This window comes from Poecilia reticulata, chromosome 8 (genome assembly GCF_904066995.2).
Source record: "Poecilia reticulata chromosome 8, P_reticulata-male-v2, whole genome shotgun sequence".
NCBI classification, from domain to species: Eukaryota; Metazoa; Chordata; class Actinopteri; order Cyprinodontiformes; family Poeciliidae; genus Poecilia; species Poecilia reticulata.
Window position 1 is genome coordinate 24,581,368 of NC_088837.1, and position 19,047 is coordinate 24,600,414.

Consider the following 19,047-nt stretch of genomic DNA (forward strand, 5'->3'; position numbering starts at 1 on the left):
TTAACATTTTAAACAAAAAGTGGGTGCTCAGGTTTAAATTTATTAAGGATTTGATCCACACAGGTTAAAAATTATACATACAAGCTCAAATAGAAGCATATACATCCACTAATATTTCATTAAATGTAGCACCTGCTATTTGTAACAACAAGCTTCTGGATATTTGAGTTAATATCAAGTTCAGACACACACCTGACACATAATATATTTTGTGCATAATATATGAGTATTTTTGCAAAATATGCACATTTGTATAAAATGCTGAAAACATTATAATAAAAATAAAACTAGAAATCACAAAGTTCTGGACTGCATGGTTGCTGCTTCTTTAAGAATCAGCTGGAGTTGGATTGATGTCCTTATGTTTGAGGTAAAGAGGTTTATCTTTTAGCATCATTAAATCAGAATAAGTCTGGATTAGATTAGGGAGAAGACCGGGATGATTTTTAGTCCAGCTCCTTAGAAAGCTGGACTATGATGGCGACGAGGAAGAGGACGATCTGTTGCTTCTTCGCTGCTCAGGTGTGTTACGGCAGCTGTGTCAGCGCCCCCTGCTGCTGTTTGTCTGTCAGCACATACAGCTGTTTTAGCTCCGCCCACCAATCTCCAGGGCAACGCCAGCGCGGTCGCAGCAGCAGGTCGTTGAGGAGGGCGGCCACACACGCCCCGAGAATAGGCCCCGCCCAGAACACCTGCGGTGGAAGCGACCAATCAGAGATGAGTTAGTGCAAAAATTACACTTTTGGTGTTGATTAATGGATTATTGCATGTGTGAAACTCAAAACCCGGGACTCAGATCTGTCCTGCTGTTGCTTCTTTATCGGCGTTCTTGTTACAACTGAGGTTTTTAAGAAAATAGCGGCTCAATTAATCGTTAGTTGATTAATAAGATCAACTTTAGATTGACTCATTACATGATAACTTGCATCTGTGTGTGTGTGTGTGTGTGTGTGTGTGTGTGTGTGTGTGTGTGTGTGTGTGTGTGTGTGTGTGTGTGTGTGTGTGTGTGTGTGTGTGTGCGTGTGTGTGTGTGTGTGTGTGTGTGTGCGCGCGCTGACCCAGTGGTTCCTGAAGTCGAGTGTGACGGCGGCGGGACCAAAGGAGCGCGCTGGGTTCATCCCACATCCTGTGGCGCCGACCTGAAGAGGAAACAGAAGCTGATTGGCTGATTGGCTGCTTAAAGGGCCAGCAGACAAGTGGGCGGGACTTACAGCCACCAGGTGTCCCAGACTGACAGCCAGACCGACCAACAGAGGCGTGGCCACCTCCGGCAGAGGGAGCTCTGTGGTAACCATGACGACCAGGACCAGCTGGAGGGTGATGAGCGTTTCCACGGTGACGGCCTGGTGCAGCCGGACGCCGGAGGACACCTGGACGCATACGGGGGCGAGTCAGAGGGGATCATGCTCTCTGATTGGCTGATGAAGGAACACTCACCTGGTTCACAGCAGGCGCCACATCTCCCATCAGCCCCAGCAGCAGCGCAGCAGAGGCCACGCCCCCCAGCAGCTGGCCAATCACGTACAGCGCTGCCCTCCACAGGCGGAGCCTCAGGGTCAGAGCCATTGCTATGGAAACTGCAGGGTTCAGGTGAACTGCTCCACCCACAGACAGCGCTGCCATGGCAACGGATAGACCAAAGACCAACACAACCTGCAGGGGACACGCCACGAACCCAGAGGGTGGAGGACCCTCAGGGGGACGGCTGTGATTGGTCAGACTGGTCGACCCCAGGTCAGCCTTTATCAGAACAGCTGATAGGCTGGCAGACAGGAAGAGGGCGGTGCCTACAAACTCCAGCAGGAAGTGATGCAGGCAGGACTGGGAGAGGACGTCCCGCAGGACGAGACGGAGACAACGAGAAACAAACATCACAGTGGCGACTGGACTAGCTGATCACAATCATCTGTGGGGAGAAACAAGAACAGGTAAGAACAAAACAGGTGAGATCCAGGTGGGCTGGGAGTCTACAGAGAAACTCCAAGGCTGCGTTCACACCAGACCTGCTTAATCCGGTTTAATGCAGTTTAAATGCACATGTGAACGCTAAGCGGATCGGGGATCGCTCCAATCAACGCAGGAAGTGGACTACAACGCGTTACTGTCATTTCATGAAGAAGGAAGTTGTGTTCAGTATCTTCTTCAGAGGTTTTTGTGTCGTTTCCTTCAGTGGTTCCTGGTGAGGCGCCACCACAGGCCAGGAGGGCAACTGGTTTTTAGCAGCTGCTGAAATGTAACAAATGTTGCAATTTTGATCCCCAATCGAACCGAATTTACCGGACTAGGTGAGAAAATTCCCGTATAATCGGTCCAGGTAAATATTTCAGATTTAGAGCTCCTTATTTTATCAAAATCTCAAACACCTTGAAGTCCTGATGGTTCAGAACTTACCTGTCGGCGTCAGAGAGGTGGATCCCAGGTGTGCTGCTGCTGGTTAATGACATCTCCTACATCCAGAGTGCGAGTCTCTGTCTTTTATAAAGTTAATGTGGGTGGCGTTGGCTCAGGTGTGGGCGGAGTCATCACACAGGTAACTTGTTGTTTCTGGATACGTCTCACCTGTCAGGAGAAAAAAAAATCCATTTGTTGAAACATCTTTGCTGTAGTTAAAACGGACATTTGTTCTCAGGTGGATCTGACTCTAACTCCAACCTTCACCCTCAGAAACCTGAGAAGAAGCCCTCTATGGGACAGGAAGCTGCAAAGTTTCAAAATAAAACATCTAAAAAGATTTATCAAAAAAAAAAAAGAACCAGTAACGCAAAAAGCTGAACATGTTCATGTGTTAACTGCACATCGGTGTCAAAATCCTCCCGAGGGGAAGCACGGTAGAGGCAGCATCATGATGAGGAGCAGTTTTATTTTATTTTATAAATTTTTTAAAATATTATTATTTCATTCACCAAATCCTGCAGATACAATGAACATCACGGACTAACAAAAAGAGGTACTTAAATACAAAATAAATAACTGGATAATAGAATAAATAGCAGCAACAAAAATAAAATAAATAAACTGAAAAACAACAAAAAATAAAATGTTCAATTTTAATCAGATTCACTTACAGAGTTGATTGGGCAGCTTGCACTGCTAAAACAAAATCTTACCAAGTATTTTCTTTTGTTTTAAGTGAAAATATCTTAGTAGACTTAACATTAAGCAAAAAAATAATAATAATCAAACTTTTAGCATTATATAGGAGCTTGTTTTAAGTTAATAATTACTTAATGTTGATGAAAAATAACTTAGAACATGAGAAAATGTTATAAGGACTTTTACAAAAATTAATATTAAGAAATTATTGACTTAAAACAAGTTCCTGTGTCTTGCTAAAAAGTTTTTTTTAATAAAGTTTTTTTTTGTGTCTTAGTACACTTGGAATAAGACAAAACTAACTTAAAAGTAACTTTTCAACAAGAGACTGAAGTTCGTTTTAAGTCAGTTAATTTCTTAACATTGATAAAAGATTATTAGTTCTAGTGGCAGATTGTTTCACTGGTAAAAATTCATGCTTTAAGTGAAATAATCTGCCAGTGGAAGTAGTAATTTTTCATCAATATTAAGCAATTGTTGACTCAAAATGAGCTCCTACATCTTGATGAAAAGTTTCTTGTGAGTTAGTTTGGTCTTATTTACGATATTTGCACTAAACTAGACAGAAATACTTGGTAAGATTTTGTGTTTTTGCAGTGCATTTCTATTAGCCTCCTAAAAAGAAGAAAGGAAGAAATCCTCACAGCTGCGTCTGTAGCAGCATGACTACAGAGACTGATAGAGATTTTTTGGTATTATCATTTTGTTGTTACTTTAGTTCATATTCAGGTTAAAGTGTTCTCTTGTTTAAACTGTATGTGTGAACTGACCTGGAAGTCACAGCTGCCTGTTATCTTCATGTGAAACAGTTTGACCGAGATTTGAACCGGGCTCAGATCAGGGGCCAGATGTTAAATTGTTTTACGACCTTTGCTTTGTTTAGGTAAAATGTTTTACGACCTTTGCTGTTTTTCCTCTGCTGTCTATCTTGCCTATCCTCCCTCTTTGAAGTTTGAGAATAAAAGACAAGCTGTATCCAAAGAGAAGCAGAACGCTCTGTGAACAGCTCTGAGAAGCAGTTGACAGAGTCTTCTCCTTTTGCTTGCAGAAGTTTAGTCATAAATTCATATACGTTGTCTGTGGTTCTTTTATGTAGGTTCTAGGAAAATACCTATCATTTTGGTGCCGAAACCCGGGATCTCTCATACCGACCGCTGTCAGGCAGAGGAAGGCGCGCTGAATCCATGCATGGCCAGAGTCAATTGGACCTGGAAAGAAAGACCCAGGAAGTAGAATTCTTCGCTGGGCCAGCGACGTAGGTCCGACTTTGTCTGCCAACGGCGGAATGACGAGATCCGACTGGACAACCCGAAAACTACAGAAACGTAGGTGAATTTTAAAATGGCTATTTTAGTGGTTTGAGTTCCCTTGTATGATGTCGCTCTGCTAAAACTCTGTGGTTTGAGAATCCTTGTATGATGTCGCTCTGCTAAAACTCTGTGGTTTGAGAATCCTTGTATGATGTCGCTCTGCTAAAACTCTGTGGTTTGAGAATCCTTGTATGATGTCGCTCTGCTAAAACTCTGTGGTTTGAGAATCCTTGTATGATGTCGCTCTGCTAAAACTCTGTTCGAGGAGACCCCATAAGGGCAAGTCCTCAGGCGGATAGGAAGCTTGTCATTGCTGTGTGGTTTTGATTTTTTGATGGGTAAAATATCACTGGTGCTGAGTTATCTGACAAGGCAAAAACAGATAATGTTGCGCTAAATCATAGAGTCATTACTGTGCTTATATTGCTGGTTTGCTACTGCTGCTTTGTGTGTGTGAGAGTGATTGGAGGTTTAAATACCGCTCTGTATTTTACCTCATATAAAACAGTGGATTTAAGCAGCAAACCTCTTGTGGATGCAATAGGCAAGATTCTCCCACTCGAAAGAGTCGAAGCGGGGAATACCACAACAAGGTATTTTAATTGCTGGCCCACTGAAAAGAGCTCCAGTTCATAGGACTCCCTAGGAGTCAACGAACCTGGACCAAATTTAAATAAATTCAAATAAATAATATTTTTAAGCTGAAATTGCAAGTGTTTTAAATATGGGAAATAAACATTCTTGTAATTCATCACTCGGTAAGGGCGCCGATGGAGATGAAAAGTACATGCTGTCCAGGTTTCCTGGTAGCACTGTACACATGAAAAAATGGAGAAAGAAATACAAAATAGATGGAAAGCTAAAAATTGATCAATGGCAAATAATTGTGGGAATTTTGGAGAGTAGTGTAGAAAGAAAAATAGGAAGAAAATAAAGTAATTCCAAGCACACGGAATGCTGTAGCGGTGCAAGGAGAGCAAGCTCCTGCAGCCACCTCTCCCCTTGCTGCTTCAGCAGCTCCGTCTGCTCCAGTATCAGCCGCTGCTGTTCCAACAACACGACTGTATCCCTCCCTAGAGGAAGGGACACAAAACTTATATATCTTTAGACCCTGTACCTTAGAAGAGGTCAGGAAAGCTGTGAAAGGATCAGATGTTTTTCACCTGGAGAAATTTGGAGGTTTATATACCTCTGCCTTTTCCAACGACCGGACAAAAGGCCGTGGAAGAGACAGAGGCAGAGGAGGTCACGATAGGCGACGACCCCAAAATAACACCCCACAAAATCCACGGTATTCAAAAGGCTGCTGGATTTGTGGCAATATTGGTCACTGGGCAAGAAACTGCCCTTCAAAGAATGTTGCACGGGGCGACAAGAGGGGTGGTGGAGTGAGGAGACCACAAATAGGAGAAATCCTCAGCATAATCAGACTCTACCACACCCCAAAAACACAAACCCCCAGTCCAAATTGATGAAATGCTAGAGACATGTGCATGCAGTTTAAGACGTTAAGTAAAACCATAAAAGAAATTGAATTCCTGCAAGAAATCAGTGTATGCAAAATAATTTTTCTTTCCTGAAGGAGGAGAAGCAGGAAAAATAAAACTAAATAATAAAATTGTCCTCAGAGAACAATGTTTAATGTATTGTGTAATATTATAACACCAAATTGGTGAAATGATTCTTAGCTGTCTATCTGGAGGGGTCAGCGGTCAGAGTAAGGTACCGACCTGGACATTAACCAGCCTCGTAAACTCTCTTAGGCCTTGAGAGGAGGGCTGCCCGCTGACTTCACAGTCTGCAGCACTGAGATCAACAAATTTAGAGAAATCCATTGTTCTCTGGTGAGACGTGTCTTAGATGAAGTTAACTTAAACGTACATTCTACATTTTACAAGTTAATGGTGAACATGATGAAAGAGACTACAGCTTTTAACATGTTTCATGTTTATATGTGTTTGAATAAGGAAATGGTTTATGACTTCTTAAAAAGTTGGATAATAAGTGGCTAAAAGCTATACGATGAAAAGAAAAGAAAGTTATATTGACTCTTATTTGCTTCTTTCCTTTTCCTCTGTCTGAGCCTCGCTGCGCTGCGTCTGACCTCTGACCTCAGCTCAGATCTGTCCTGCCAATCAGATGACTCCCTCCTTTATCACCAGCTAGTTGATAAAGAAGCGAAAAAGGACAGGACGATTTCTACCAACTGGACACTGAAGGCAATAAAGTGTCCACTGGTCCTAATTCCTTGACATCTGGGAACTGCCATGCAGCAAAACTACTGTATGGAGTCCTGCTAGACGTTTGGAAAAGAAAGCAAACTGAACTGTTTGCCGCTTGTTTCATTGGTGGACAAAGGGACGGTCTGGACAACTTATAAATAATCCAACACCAGAGCCAGTTGGACTGACAGGGAGCTGGAGAAGAGACAGAGGGAGGACCAGCTGCAGTGACGCTAGCAGCAGGAGGGGGAAGCGAGAAGCAAGACAGAAAGGAGAAATGCAGATAAGTTATACACACACACTGCTGTGATACACACACTGCTACTGTAATGAGGACTTGTTTGCTTACTTACTAGCAGGAAGGAATTATCTAGCTAGAAAAGGACATATTGAAGGTTTTTAGGTACAATGTTAAACAAAATCGTCCATTTTGTACCCATTAACTCAGTCCTTAACAGAAGGACCAGTGATCCTCTTAGGGCCCACGAGCCATAGATTGGGAAACTGTGAAGGAAAAAACTGTAATGGTTAAAAGTTAAGAAAAGAAAAAAAAACTGAGTGTGATACGGCTAAATTACACCAACTAAAATGATTAGATTCAAAACTAATAATGATTTGCAAATGTTTTATTTTCTTTGAAATAAATATACAAGTTTGGAACTAAATTAAACATATCTAAGTGTTGAACTTAATTGATATTGCGGTGTTGAAATACTATGGAGTATTTCTTTGCATTTAACTGAAACATTTAACTTAGAGTTTAATTATATAAAGAATCTATAAATTGATTGGGATTGTGTTTGTGTGTTTTATATTGGGATGAATGACAATTATTTTGAGACGAGAGAAATTTTTCTGCTAAATTGAGTAACGGATAAAATTATTGACCATTTAATTTTTTATATAAAAACTTACATTGTAAACTTGTCTGAAATGCGAGGTTAAGGGAAAGTCTGAGACTTTAAGCAACCTTGTAAACGGCTACTAAAAACTGATGATTGTGATTAAAAGCAACATTTTCTAGACTTCAGTCTAGAACATTTTAATCCAGATTTGATTGATAGTCAATAAATTCAAAAAGAAATGGAAAATTAGAGGATTTGAGGTTTTGGTTTAATTTCAGGATGGTCATTTTTATTTAGAAAGAGTTATGCTTTGATGAATTTGATAACATCTACAGGGAAACCAGTCACCCATGCATCCTTGCTTAAGAATCTTTTGCAGGCCATATATTTACCAGCTGAACTAGCAGTTTGTAAGTGTGCAGTGCACACCACGGGACAGGATGAGGTTTCAAGTGGCAATAGATTAGCTGATAAAGTAGCAAAGGAAGCTGCAGCTGGGAAGCATGGGGGAGACAATTTCTCAATACAGATAGAAGATCCTCAAGTAATAGACAAAGCTGTGTTAAAAGACATGCAAGATAATGCTCCAAACGCAGAAAAACAAATGTGGATAACTAAAGGGGCGACACTGAATGATGATAACATTTTTCAGTAAATAGAAGTCGGTCCTTCCAAAATCTCTATTTAGAGCGGCAGCAATTTTGACACATGGACATTGTCATGTGTCAACAGGGGGATGGTCTCTATGCTACAACAGCATTTTACCACATATGGATTAAATTCTTACTTAAAAAATTTTTGTACTGCATGTCCAGTTTGTGTCAGAAACAATCCTCAAGGAAACATTAGACCAAGAAGAGGAAGTTTCCCAAAACCCTCATCCATTTCAAACAATGCATATGGACTTTATTGAACTCACACAAAGTGGACCACATAAATATTGTTTGGTGATGATTGATGCTTTTTCTAAAAGAGTTGAAGTAGTTCCAGCAAAGCCTGCTTTTGAAATAATTTATGGGAGAGCTTACATATTGCCTCTGTTTGCTCCAGACTTACAGAAAGCTGATGAAGAACAAACATTGGTAGATTATATGATCAGGATCCTGAAACAGAAAGAGGTGTTAAATGCAAATTTACTGCCGTCTGACTGTTCTCCTCTACAGGAAATAAATAAAACCACCCCCATCCAGCCAGGAAACTGGGTCTACATAAAGGTCATAAAAGAACCCTTCCAGGTGCTGATGACCACACCAACAGTCGTAAAGACCCAGCTGGATACATCTAAGTCACTGCAAGCTGCAGAGAGTGTTTGAACCCCTAGGTAGGCGGAGGGAGGAAGACCGGACTTCAAAGGGGGGCTATTTTTTAGGGTAGCTCGTCTCAAACCCGGTGAAGAAACGCTTAAGATTCCCCCGTCTTTAGTTTGGGGGTTCTGACATCTCTGTGCGCCGAGCAGCAATGGGGACTCCATATGCCAGATGGATCTTCTACTGCGCTGTGACTGCAGCATCAACCTGTGGTGGAAACTAATGAATAGAACCGCGTATGAGGGACATGCTGTGAACTGCTATGTGTGTGCGCAGCTGCCAATCGCCACACACAACTCAGGTCTGCGTGTAGGACACATCACAGATGACCAATAGATGTGTCTCTATGGCCTGAGCACACAACCACGACTCAGCGTCCCCATGCCAAAGGGATGCAAACGGTGAAAAAATGACTATTCTGTTCTACTTCAGATAGGAGATGCCGTGAAGGAACTTTTTGGATCTATGAACTGTTCCTTTAATGCTGACGTATTTCCATTTCCACTAACCGCATGGAAAATACCAGAGACCATTTCATTAGCAGGAGCTAAACCAGGATCTCTGGGGAACTGTGTCTACAATAATGGACATGTTATTCTAGGGACGTTGCCCTGGAACTTGTGTAACAGAGTTTACACCTACTGCGAACCAACACAGGATTTCATCGACTGCACAGCCTGCAGGGGTCAAAGGATGACTCCACACTGCAAAGTCTGGAAGGACAACCCAGACTGTGACAACATGCTTCAGGAGAGGAGTTTCAACATCACAGATCGGACATTGGACGACAGGAGACAACGCTGTGCAGTACCATAGTGCCAGGAGACTATGGTTCACGGGTGATGGCAGACTGGTACTTCCTGTACCCGATTTTATTCATCAGGAAAGGACGACACATTCTGGCTGCCCGCTCCAAGCGTGAAGTTATGCCTGAGGTCAAACGCTGGGGAGGCCTCACTACAGACACTGGAGTTCCTTGGGAATTCAAGATCTGGAACGGTGGAGAAAAGTTTATGCAAGGCATATTTCCATGGGTCGGAGTAGGAGAGGTTTGGGACCACGTTGAAATCAACAGATACGGATTACTGCGACTAATCAACATCACATACCAGCTGGCCAATGGCACCGCGAAGGAGCTGACTGAACTGAGAAACATGGTTATGCAAAATCGTGTTGTTCTGGATTTCCTCACTGCCCCTCAGGGAGGGGTTTGCAAAATTATTGGCCCAACGTGTTGCACTTTCGTTCCTGATGAAACAGAAACTGGAGGAACCATTTCTGATGCTCTATATGAGCTGGAGGATCTTGGAAAAAAAAAAAATATATGTGGAGAGTGGAACACGCGGCTCATCCTTTTTTTTGATTTGTTTTCATGGCTCATGTCTGGTCCATGGTGGACTTTACTGTTAAAGCTCATGACACCTATTCTGTTTGTTTCGGTTCTGTTCTGTCCTTTTAAGGGTTGCATTATTCCATACCTACGAAGTATGATGTTTAAGACAAGTAACACAACTGTTGTCAGTTATCAGCTAGCAAAGGCATCCTATGAGACGAATGAAGATGACTTGTTTTGAGATTCTGACGATTTTCTGAACAATGATGATGTTCTGTAATCACTGAACGGATTAATTCATTTGCTGAATGATTCCTACACCAAAAATGTGAAAACAAGTGGTGTTGGTGATGAGAAAACTGCGTTTGATTTTTTGCTGTTTCTTTCTTTTGTTTTTGTTTATTTCATTTATTCATTATGATCATTGTGTAATTTTTATGTTTAGACTAGGACAAAAAATGTATATATTTTGCATTTCTTGGTTCTATTTTATTTCTTTTCTTTTCTATGCTTGGCTTTTGAATAAGGTTTACACACATGGTAAAATGATAAAAAGGGGGGAATGATAGAGATTTTTTGGTATTATCATTTTGTTGTTACTTTAGTTCATATTCAGGTTAAAGTGTTCTCTTGTTTAAACTGTATGTGTGAACTGACCTGGAAGTCACAGCTGCCTGTTATCTTCATGTGAAACAGTTTGACCGAGATTTGAACCGGGCTCAGATCAGGGGCCAGATGTTAAATTGTTTTACGACCTTTGCTTTGTTTAGGTAAAATGTTTTACGACCTTTGCTGTTTTTCCTCTGCTGTCTATCTTGCCTATCCTCCCTCTTTGAAGTTTGAGAATAAAAGACAAGCTGTATCCAAAGAGAAGCAGAACGCTCTGTGAACAGCTCTGAGAAGCAGTTGACAGAGTCTTCTCCTTTTGCTTGCAGAAGTTTAGTCATAAATTCATATACGTTGTCTGTGGTTCTTTTATGTAGGTTCTAGGAAAATACCTATCAGAGACCGCTCCGGATAACCTCAGCCTGCCTAACTTTAAGGAAAGTCTAAAAGTGGACAGGATGTCAGCAGACAGGACGGAGGACCAGGTCTGCGGTTTGTCCCCGATTCTTGAATGAAGACCTTTTTCTGTGTCCTCGTGACTGGAGACGAGCCGATGAGCTGCAGGATGTTTGAGCGGGAAAACCCGACTCAGAACAGAGCAGAGGCTTGTTTCACACACACAGAGGAGCTCTAAGCAGCTCAGACACCTGAGAGGTGTGTGAGGCACCCAGCCGTGCGGCTGGCTGACATTCAGCAGCGCAGGTGTCGGCAGATCGCCTCGTCCCTCCATTAGAGACATCTGATGAGTCCTGAGGAGCTGCAGGTCGGCTCACCTGGGCAGAAACAGAATCCTGAAGGAGCGCGGCCCGATCCCGGAGCGAAGCGTCTCCTGCATTTATCCGAGTTAATCCTCCTCCGACCTCCAACTGTAACACAGGAAAACCAACTCAGAGTTAAATCTGATACTTTCTCTGTAATTCTCACACATTCTGAGTTAAAATTACGTTAAATATTTGACACCCTCCGTGTTGTTTTTGGTTCATTTTTGTAGACATTGGTTTTAATCTCTTTTATTAATTCATTTAATTATTTGTATCCATTATTGCTTGTTTTGTTTTTGCCCTTTGAGATTTAAAGATATAAAGGGCATTATAAATAAAATCTATTATTATTGTTTTATGATGTGTGCACTTTTACCTTAAGTATTAATTTTTTAAACCTACATTGTGTTATTTTATGACACATTATAGTGTATTTTAAAGTGAAATCGTATTTTCTTCAGCTAATGTTTAGTCAAAGTGAAGTTTATTTGTACAATAAGGCATTTCAAAGTGCTTTACACCTTAAAACAATTATGAAACAAAAACTACATTTGTCAAATGCCATCATCAAATTTATCAACCAAATATAGATTAAATAATCAAAGTTTTACTTGTTACTAACCAAAAGAAACTCTAAACAGGTAGTTTTTTTGTTTAGATTTAAAGGAACTCAGTGTTTCGGCTGTTTTGCAGTTTTCTGGTTTGTGGTCCATAGAAGCTGAATTCTGCTTTTCCATGTTTGGTTCTGGTTCTGGATGCAGAACAGCAGCAGATCTTTAATGTATTCAGGTGGCAACATGTTCAGTGGTTTATAAACTAACAGAAGTATTTTAATGTGTTAATATTCATTGTCTTGTTTCCTAAAACTTTAGTTTTCTGTGTTTCCTACAAAACCCAAAGTACACTGCTCAAAAAAATAAAGGGAACACTTAAACAACACAATATAACTCCAAGTAAATCAAACTTCTGTGAAATCAAACTGTCCACTTAGGAAGCAACACTGATTGACAACGGGGACCCTCGTCGGGTCAATCAGTGCTGCTTCCTAAGTGGACAGTTTGATTTCACAGAAGTTTGATTTACTTGGAGTTATATTGCGTTGTTTTAAGTGTTCCCTTTATTTTTTTGAGCAATCATTGTGAAAAGCAGTCACTGGCGGTGGGCGGATTGATCATAAATAGACCCTCTACCTGCCCCCTTCAGACGCATCCCTGCTCCAATACACCTGAACTCTTTTTACAGCTGCAGGATAGACGCTCCGGACCTGGCGCCCCCGGATCAGGTACAACGGAGGAATGGATCAGAGAAATTTTACTGCAATTTAAGTTCTGTCCAGCAGAGGGCAGCAGACATTACAACGCTCATATCTGCAGCTCAGCGAACCGCCAGGTTCGGACCCGTTACTAATTATTGGCGTAGTAGCGTAGTAACTATATTTACCTCAGTATGCATTTGGAAGAAAATGTATTTTTACTACGCTGTACTTTTTACTTTTGCTTGAATACATTTTCTGGATAGCCTACCCACTGTGATTAACTTCACTGATTGTGTAACCTGGTACATTTTACTGGAATGTCGTCTCTGCTGCTCAGATTCTCAGCATGTCATGATGAACATTAGACTTACAGTAACTGTCCTCAGTCAGAGCCTGTTTTAGATTTGTTGGAAGACTGACTGCTACTGGAGATCCTTCCTCCGCATAGCATCATAATCCATTACGACTTTTTGAAAATATTTGGATGATATGAGTTATGACAACTTTTAATTTTTGGGGGGATAAATAAAGTATTTTTGATTTAAATTAATTTTCCAAAAAGAAAGTTTAATTTAAATTTTTTGTATTTATTTTAGTTCCTAAACCTAAAAATAGAAATTAAAAGGTTGTTCTAATCCAAAACAAACATCGCTGCAGGCTATTCAGAAAAACTCAACACACTCTGTTTTTTTAAGTGTGTGTGTTCCCTGCAGCAGCTGCAACAATCAATGTGATCATTACACAACTGGGACACCCTGACCCGGTTCTGAATGTGTGTGTGATCAGGTTAAAAGTTCAGGCCGGGGTCAGGCAGGTGGACCCCCCAGGAGTCAGCCCGGCCCAGATGGCCCAGAGTTCACCTTACAGATGGTTCCTAACAAAAGTCACAACGAGCAGCAGGAACACACACCTGGAGCAGGAACTGGGTCAGACGTGATTCATGCCCGGTTCTCCTCGGCCTGACCCATTTTCCTGAAGCTGAAACAAATGATCAGAGATGAGATTCTGTTTCTGGTGGAATCCCCAGAGAGGCGCCGTCCAACTGGGATGTATGGTTCTCTGAGCAGATCACTGCTAACCGGGGGAACCACAGTCCTGCTGGCATGAACTGAACTGGTTCTGAACTGGTTCTGAACTGGTTCAGACGGTGTTGGAAACTGGAATTCTGACTCAGACTGAAACGATTAATCGATTATTTAAATAATTAACTAATTTACTAATTGATTAATCGTTAGCTGGAGTAAAAAGACTCAGAAAAATCATCATTGCAGAAAGAACAACACACAGAGCAGGAGCTAAGACAGAAATATTCAAAATATATACATTTTAAATTCAAGTTAAAGAAAAATTTTCTGTAAATATGTAAATAAAAACTATTAACTTCCGTTTTCATCCAATAATTAATTGATTATTAAATAATCATCAGATTTTCACGTTAGAAATATTTTTTTCATTTCCTTTGGCACAAATGATCAAGTGTTCACTAAAGTACTGCTATTGAATTTTTACCAGTAAAATCTTTATTTACTTATTGAAAAAAATGTATTGAATTATTTATTTGCATCTTTTAAAAAGCTTAAGAAGTTAAATAAAAAAAAATCTCTTATCCGATTAATCATCAAAGTCATTAATCAATTAACTAGTAACTAAAATAATCGTTAGTTGCAGTAATAATTCTGACACGTAAGGCTTTCCGTAGAAAACAGGTGGACAGGTGAGAGCGGTCAAAGCTGCTGATGACGTTCATTTAAAGTCACGTGATCAATGCGATCAGAGTGTGTATTGATCAGTGTTAAGCGGCCTGTAGTGTGTGTGTGTGTGTGTCTAGGTGTGTGTGTGGGGAGGGGCTGAGGAGCTGGGCCGGTCAGTGCCCTCCCCCTCCCCCCCGTTCTGTCCTCTGATTGGCTGCCTCTCTCCTCTCGCGCAGCGGGCGCTGCTCCTCTTCAGATCCAGGTTGAACCCGCGCGCATCCAGGAGTCATATCGGACCCGGACCAGAACCTACAAGGATCCCGACCGGAACAGACCCGAACTGGACTCTCCTCTGTCTCTCTTCCAGCTCGGTACGGTCGAACCCTTCCCGGTTCGGTTCGGATCTTTTTCCTCCTCCTCTTCTTTTTTTCTCGCTCTTTTGCGCATCTTGGATCTCGTTCTGTCCCGGTTCCGACCGACATGTGTGGGGAACCGAACCGGACCAGAGCGCACCGTACAGGGCTGTGAACGCAGGACCACGGCGTGCCGTTGCGCGCGCCCCCGGCCGTGCGCGTGAATGAAGAGATGGAGCGGAAAGTCCTGAGTCAGGTATGACGGGAGCGCGCAGCCGGTGAGCGCGCGTGCGTGCGTACTGCTGTTGCTGTGTGGTCTGACCTTGTGAGGTCCAGAACCCGGTTCTGAAGAATCTGAATCCGGTTCTAGTCACTGCAGAGACGCACGCGCTCGTGTTGCAGATAAAAATCAGCTGCTTTCATGTTTACTGGATAAACTGAACCCAATCCGAACAGAACCAGTACCCATCATCAGCAGGTAGTTCAGCTGGATCCGTGTCGTTCTTTTCTGCTGAACGCATCCGTTCCTTTCAGGTTCTGGTGTTTGGAGTTCTTTCTGGGCCCAGTTTGGCTCTGGTTCTGGTTCAACCCGGTTCAGGTTGATGGAGCATCAACAGGACAGAGTTCTGTTTCAGGAACCCGGACCGACCCAACCCGGAGCGGTTCTGGTTCTGCAGAACATCAACAGTGAACCGATAAAACAGAATAACTTTAGAAACCAGATCCAAACGATCAGCTGGTTCTTATCTGGGCTTTGACTAGACCGTTATAACACATGACTCAGCTTTGATCTAAACCATCCCAGAATATCTCTGCTGCTGCCCTCAGCATGATGCTGCCACCACCAGGTGCTTCGTCCACATGCTGTGATTTTCATTAAGGGAAAAAGTTCTGATTGCGTTACAAACATTTATTGGGCCTGCCACACTTTTCAGATTCCTGTCTGTTAAAAGAAGTCTGGATTTGTTCTTCTGTGCGTGTGCGTGTGTGTGTGTGTGTGTGTGTGTGTGTGTGTGTGTGTGTGTGTGTGTGTGTGTGTGTGTGTGTGTGTGTGTGTGTGTGCAGCAGATGGTCTGGTTCTGGGTCCGTCTACAGGGAGTCACATTGAGCAGCAGCTCCAAACAGATTCAGTTTGATTCACGTTTCAAAAAGAAAATAAAAATCTACAAAAATATGGATGTTTTTACAGATTTTAAAGAAATGTCTTCCTTCCTTCCTTCCTTCCTTCCTTCCTTCCTTCCTTCCTTCCTTCCTTCCTTCCTTCCTTCCTTCCTTCCTTCCTTCCTTCCTTCCTTCCTTCCTTCCTTCCACCCTACCTACTTTCTTTCTTTCTTTCTTTCTTTCTTTCTTTCTTTCTTTCTTTCTTTCTTTCTTTCTTTCTTTCTTTCTTTCTTTCTTTCTTCCTTCCTTCCTTCCTTCCTCAGTGCTTCATTTTTCTGCAGGTTCCATTTAAACTTTTTCCCTTTTTGTTTTTATTTTCATCTAAAGAATGAAGAACTCTGGAAAACTTTGAAATGAAATATGATTCATAATCCTGAACGCTGCTACCTGCTACTGGATCTGTAAAACTTTCAGAAACTCTGAGACGGAGGCGGATCCATTTCCTCGGGGAACCGGGCCTATTTTTAGAAAACACACACACAGATACACGCACACACACCTCCTGCTGTATGCACACTAACTCAGCCTCTGCAACACGAGGTGTGTGTCGGCACTAACGAGGTCAGGTGATTGGCAGCAGCTGAGGAGACGACAGGCGCTCTCATCCATCACTTCCTGCCTCCTTCATCCCTCCATCCTCGTCCTCCTCTCACTGAGATGACGATGAGGAGGAGCGATGAAGGTTTGCTTCGTGTTCAGCAGCTCACATTTTCCAACTTCTTCGATTCGTCTGTGGAAACTAAAACTGTTCGTCCTCCTCCAATCACAGACTGAATACTGACCACCTGATCCGCCGCAGCCAATCAGGCTCAGATTAGATGTTACTTTCAGGAGTCTGTGTGAGTTCGGTTCGGTTCTGAAGCGGTTCGGTTTGCTTCTCATAGTTAAGATAAAAATTTCAAGCAGATGTTTGGATGTATTAATAAATTCTGAAACCCGGAAGTTCAGGTTCTGTTTGGTGAAATGAACTTTTTGGGTCCTGCTGTTGCGTGGTGGCCCACAGGGCTCAGTTCTAGGCCTCTTCCTCTTTTTCTGACTCCCATTAAAACATCTCATTGTGTCCATTTCAACGGAGATGACTGTCAGATTTATAGCCCTCTGTTCTTTGATGACATTAAACCCTGAAAAGTGCTCAAGTTTTTAAAAAATTAAAGAGAAAAAGACAGAAATTATGTTTTTGGTGGCCCCAAAAACATAGACCTGAGACATAGACCTACGTTGACACTGCTTTTTCTTTTTTAGGATTTATTTAAGGATGTTTTTCACACCTGATTGTCCAGTAGACTCTGTTTGATTGGGCACCAAAATTGCAACATTTGATAAATTTTCAGCTGGTGTGATTTGCTTAATTACTGCATTTATTCCCCTCTTCGCCTCTAGGGGCGCTACTTCAAGAAGGACTGAAGGAAATGACACTTTGACCTCTGAAGAAGACACTGAGCACAACTTCCTTCTTCACAAAAAGTAAACAATAGTGATGGGTAGATGAGGCGTCATGTATCGTTTCGACTCATAGCAACACTGTGTCGATTCTGTGCCGATACTGTGTCACTCAATACTGACACCTGCTGGACATTAAAAATTCCTACAGGCATCGTAGTGATTTGATGACCTATACATTAAGATTTAAGTCTTTGTATTTTATTGAATATTATATGTTGTATTATGTCATATCTTCAGTTAATTTAAAATATATTTGATATACAGTCAATAAATAATGTGAAGAACATGAACCATAAAGTGAAAATTTAAGTGAATGTGTTAGGAATGAGGATGCATGGACGTTTTTTTCTCTACAAATTTTTATTTAAAAAAAGTTTTTACAACATTTAGAAATTTAGCCTGTTTTTTGACAAAACTTATCCTGCTGTAGAAAAAAATGAAGTAAACTCTACATTTACAGCAAACCCTTGTTTTTCTTAGGGGTTGCGTTCCGAAAATAACCCGTGATAAGCGAAATCCGTGAAGTAGTTACCTTTATTTTTTACAGTTATTACACAGCATAAATAAATTCTCTACATTGAAACCAAATAACAAAACCTGTTTTCAGATCAGCTGATGTGCATCAATCGGGCCTTATTGTGATCTGCAGTCATGTCATTTACAGCGTCTCCTCCAAGCTGCCCCGCCAGATTCACAGCTGTATCTACGGCAGAGCGACGGATCTCATCAAACGAGCCTCCGGTCGGGTTCTGCTGCCTCTGGCCACAGTTTTTTTCCAGCAGGCATTCAAAGTTTCAGTTTCCATCTCCTGAGTGGCCAATCTGTATTAAATACTGTAACTTTATTGGCACTCAGGTAGAGAAGAAGCACGGAGACTGTTTTTAACAATCATATGGTCAATCAGGACGCAGAACACTGTGGGAAAAAAACTGCACACAAAAATCTGCGAAGCAGCGACACCGTGAAAAGTGAACAGCGTTACAGCGAGGGATCACTGTATATGAAATAATTTATAAAAAGCAACAATTTGTAGAATGGCTGCATATCTGAGTTTATCTAGGTGAATCTGGGACTTCATTCTCATGCCTGGCCTCATAATGCCTCAGCATTGAAAAGGTGGATTTATTTAAATAAGACAGTTTAGTCAAACATATATGCGACACTTAACCTGCAGAACATGATATGAAAGTAAATTAAAAGTCAGTTTCAGCTGAATTTGGGTTCAGATAGATTAAGTAGAAACTGACAAGAACCGGATGAAACAACAATGAAAACATTTATTTTCCACTATAAGATCAAAATGGTCCCACACTGGAAACCTTTCCTTTGAAGCTGCTCCATAGTTGATGCTGTAAAAGATCAAGAATTCGTTTGGCAAATGCTTTTGACAAATTCGCTTCCTTATAAACACAGTTTGGCGCGTTAATGTCATTTCGAAACGGTTCCTGTATCGGTCACGTGACTTGCTGAAACCAATACGCGTACCGACACAGGTTTTGGTCTATGGGCTTGACGCATGCGCCGACACATCGGTGTTGCCTGACCCATCACTAGCAAACAATAATTCCCCCATAGTAGAGTAGCGTCATATTTTAGCAGTTGGGGGACATTTTTTTTGCTATTTCTCCTGCCAGTGAGGGACTAGCGTGTTTGTTTTGGTTATATTT

At 41.7% G+C, this 19,047-nt stretch overlaps 2 protein-coding genes across 2 annotated transcripts in view; one reads left to right on the plus strand and one right to left on the minus strand.

Moving 5' to 3' along the window:
- Nucleotides 1-41: 41 nt before the first annotated feature.
- Nucleotides 42-13,844, minus strand: LOC103469029 (aquaporin-1-like). The gene is made up of 7 exons (XM_008416499.3): nt 13,643-13,844; nt 11,490-11,582; nt 2,392-2,559; nt 1,438-1,906; nt 1,212-1,370; nt 1,059-1,139; nt 42-692 (listed from the first exon to the last, which is right to left on the minus strand). The coding sequence occupies exons 4-7, from the start codon at nt 1,870-1,872 to the stop codon at nt 528-530; spliced, it is 840 nt and encodes a 279-aa protein (XP_008414721.1). The 5' UTR covers nt 1,873-1,906; nt 2,392-2,559; nt 11,490-11,582; nt 13,643-13,844; the 3' UTR covers nt 42-527.
- A 571-nt stretch (nt 13,845-14,415) lies between these two features.
- The window catches only part of crhr1 (corticotropin releasing hormone receptor 1), a 29,860-nt gene continuing 25,228 nt past the window's right edge, over nt 14,416-19,047 (plus strand). The window contains exon 1 of the mRNA XM_008416493.3: nt 14,416-15,032. Within this exon, the coding sequence (XP_008414715.1) occupies nt 15,009-15,032 (24 nt within the window). The 5' untranslated portion in view covers nt 14,416-15,008. The remainder of the gene's footprint in view (nt 15,033-19,047) is intronic.

Excerpts from the sequence above, each read along its gene's own strand:
- LOC103469029 (XM_008416499.3), bottom strand. The coding sequence starts at position 1,872 with ATGTTTGTTTCTCGTTGTCTCCGTCTCGTCCTGCGGGACGTCCTCTCC. Across the intron at positions 1,371-1,437 it reads TGGCGCCTGCTGTGAACCAG|GTGTCCTCCGGCGTCCGGCT; the intron begins GTGAGTGTTCCT and ends GTATGCGTCCAG. Across the intron at positions 693-1,058 it reads TCGACTTCAGGAACCACTGG|GTGTTCTGGGCGGGGCCTAT; the intron begins GTCAGCGCGCGC and ends CTTCCACCGCAG.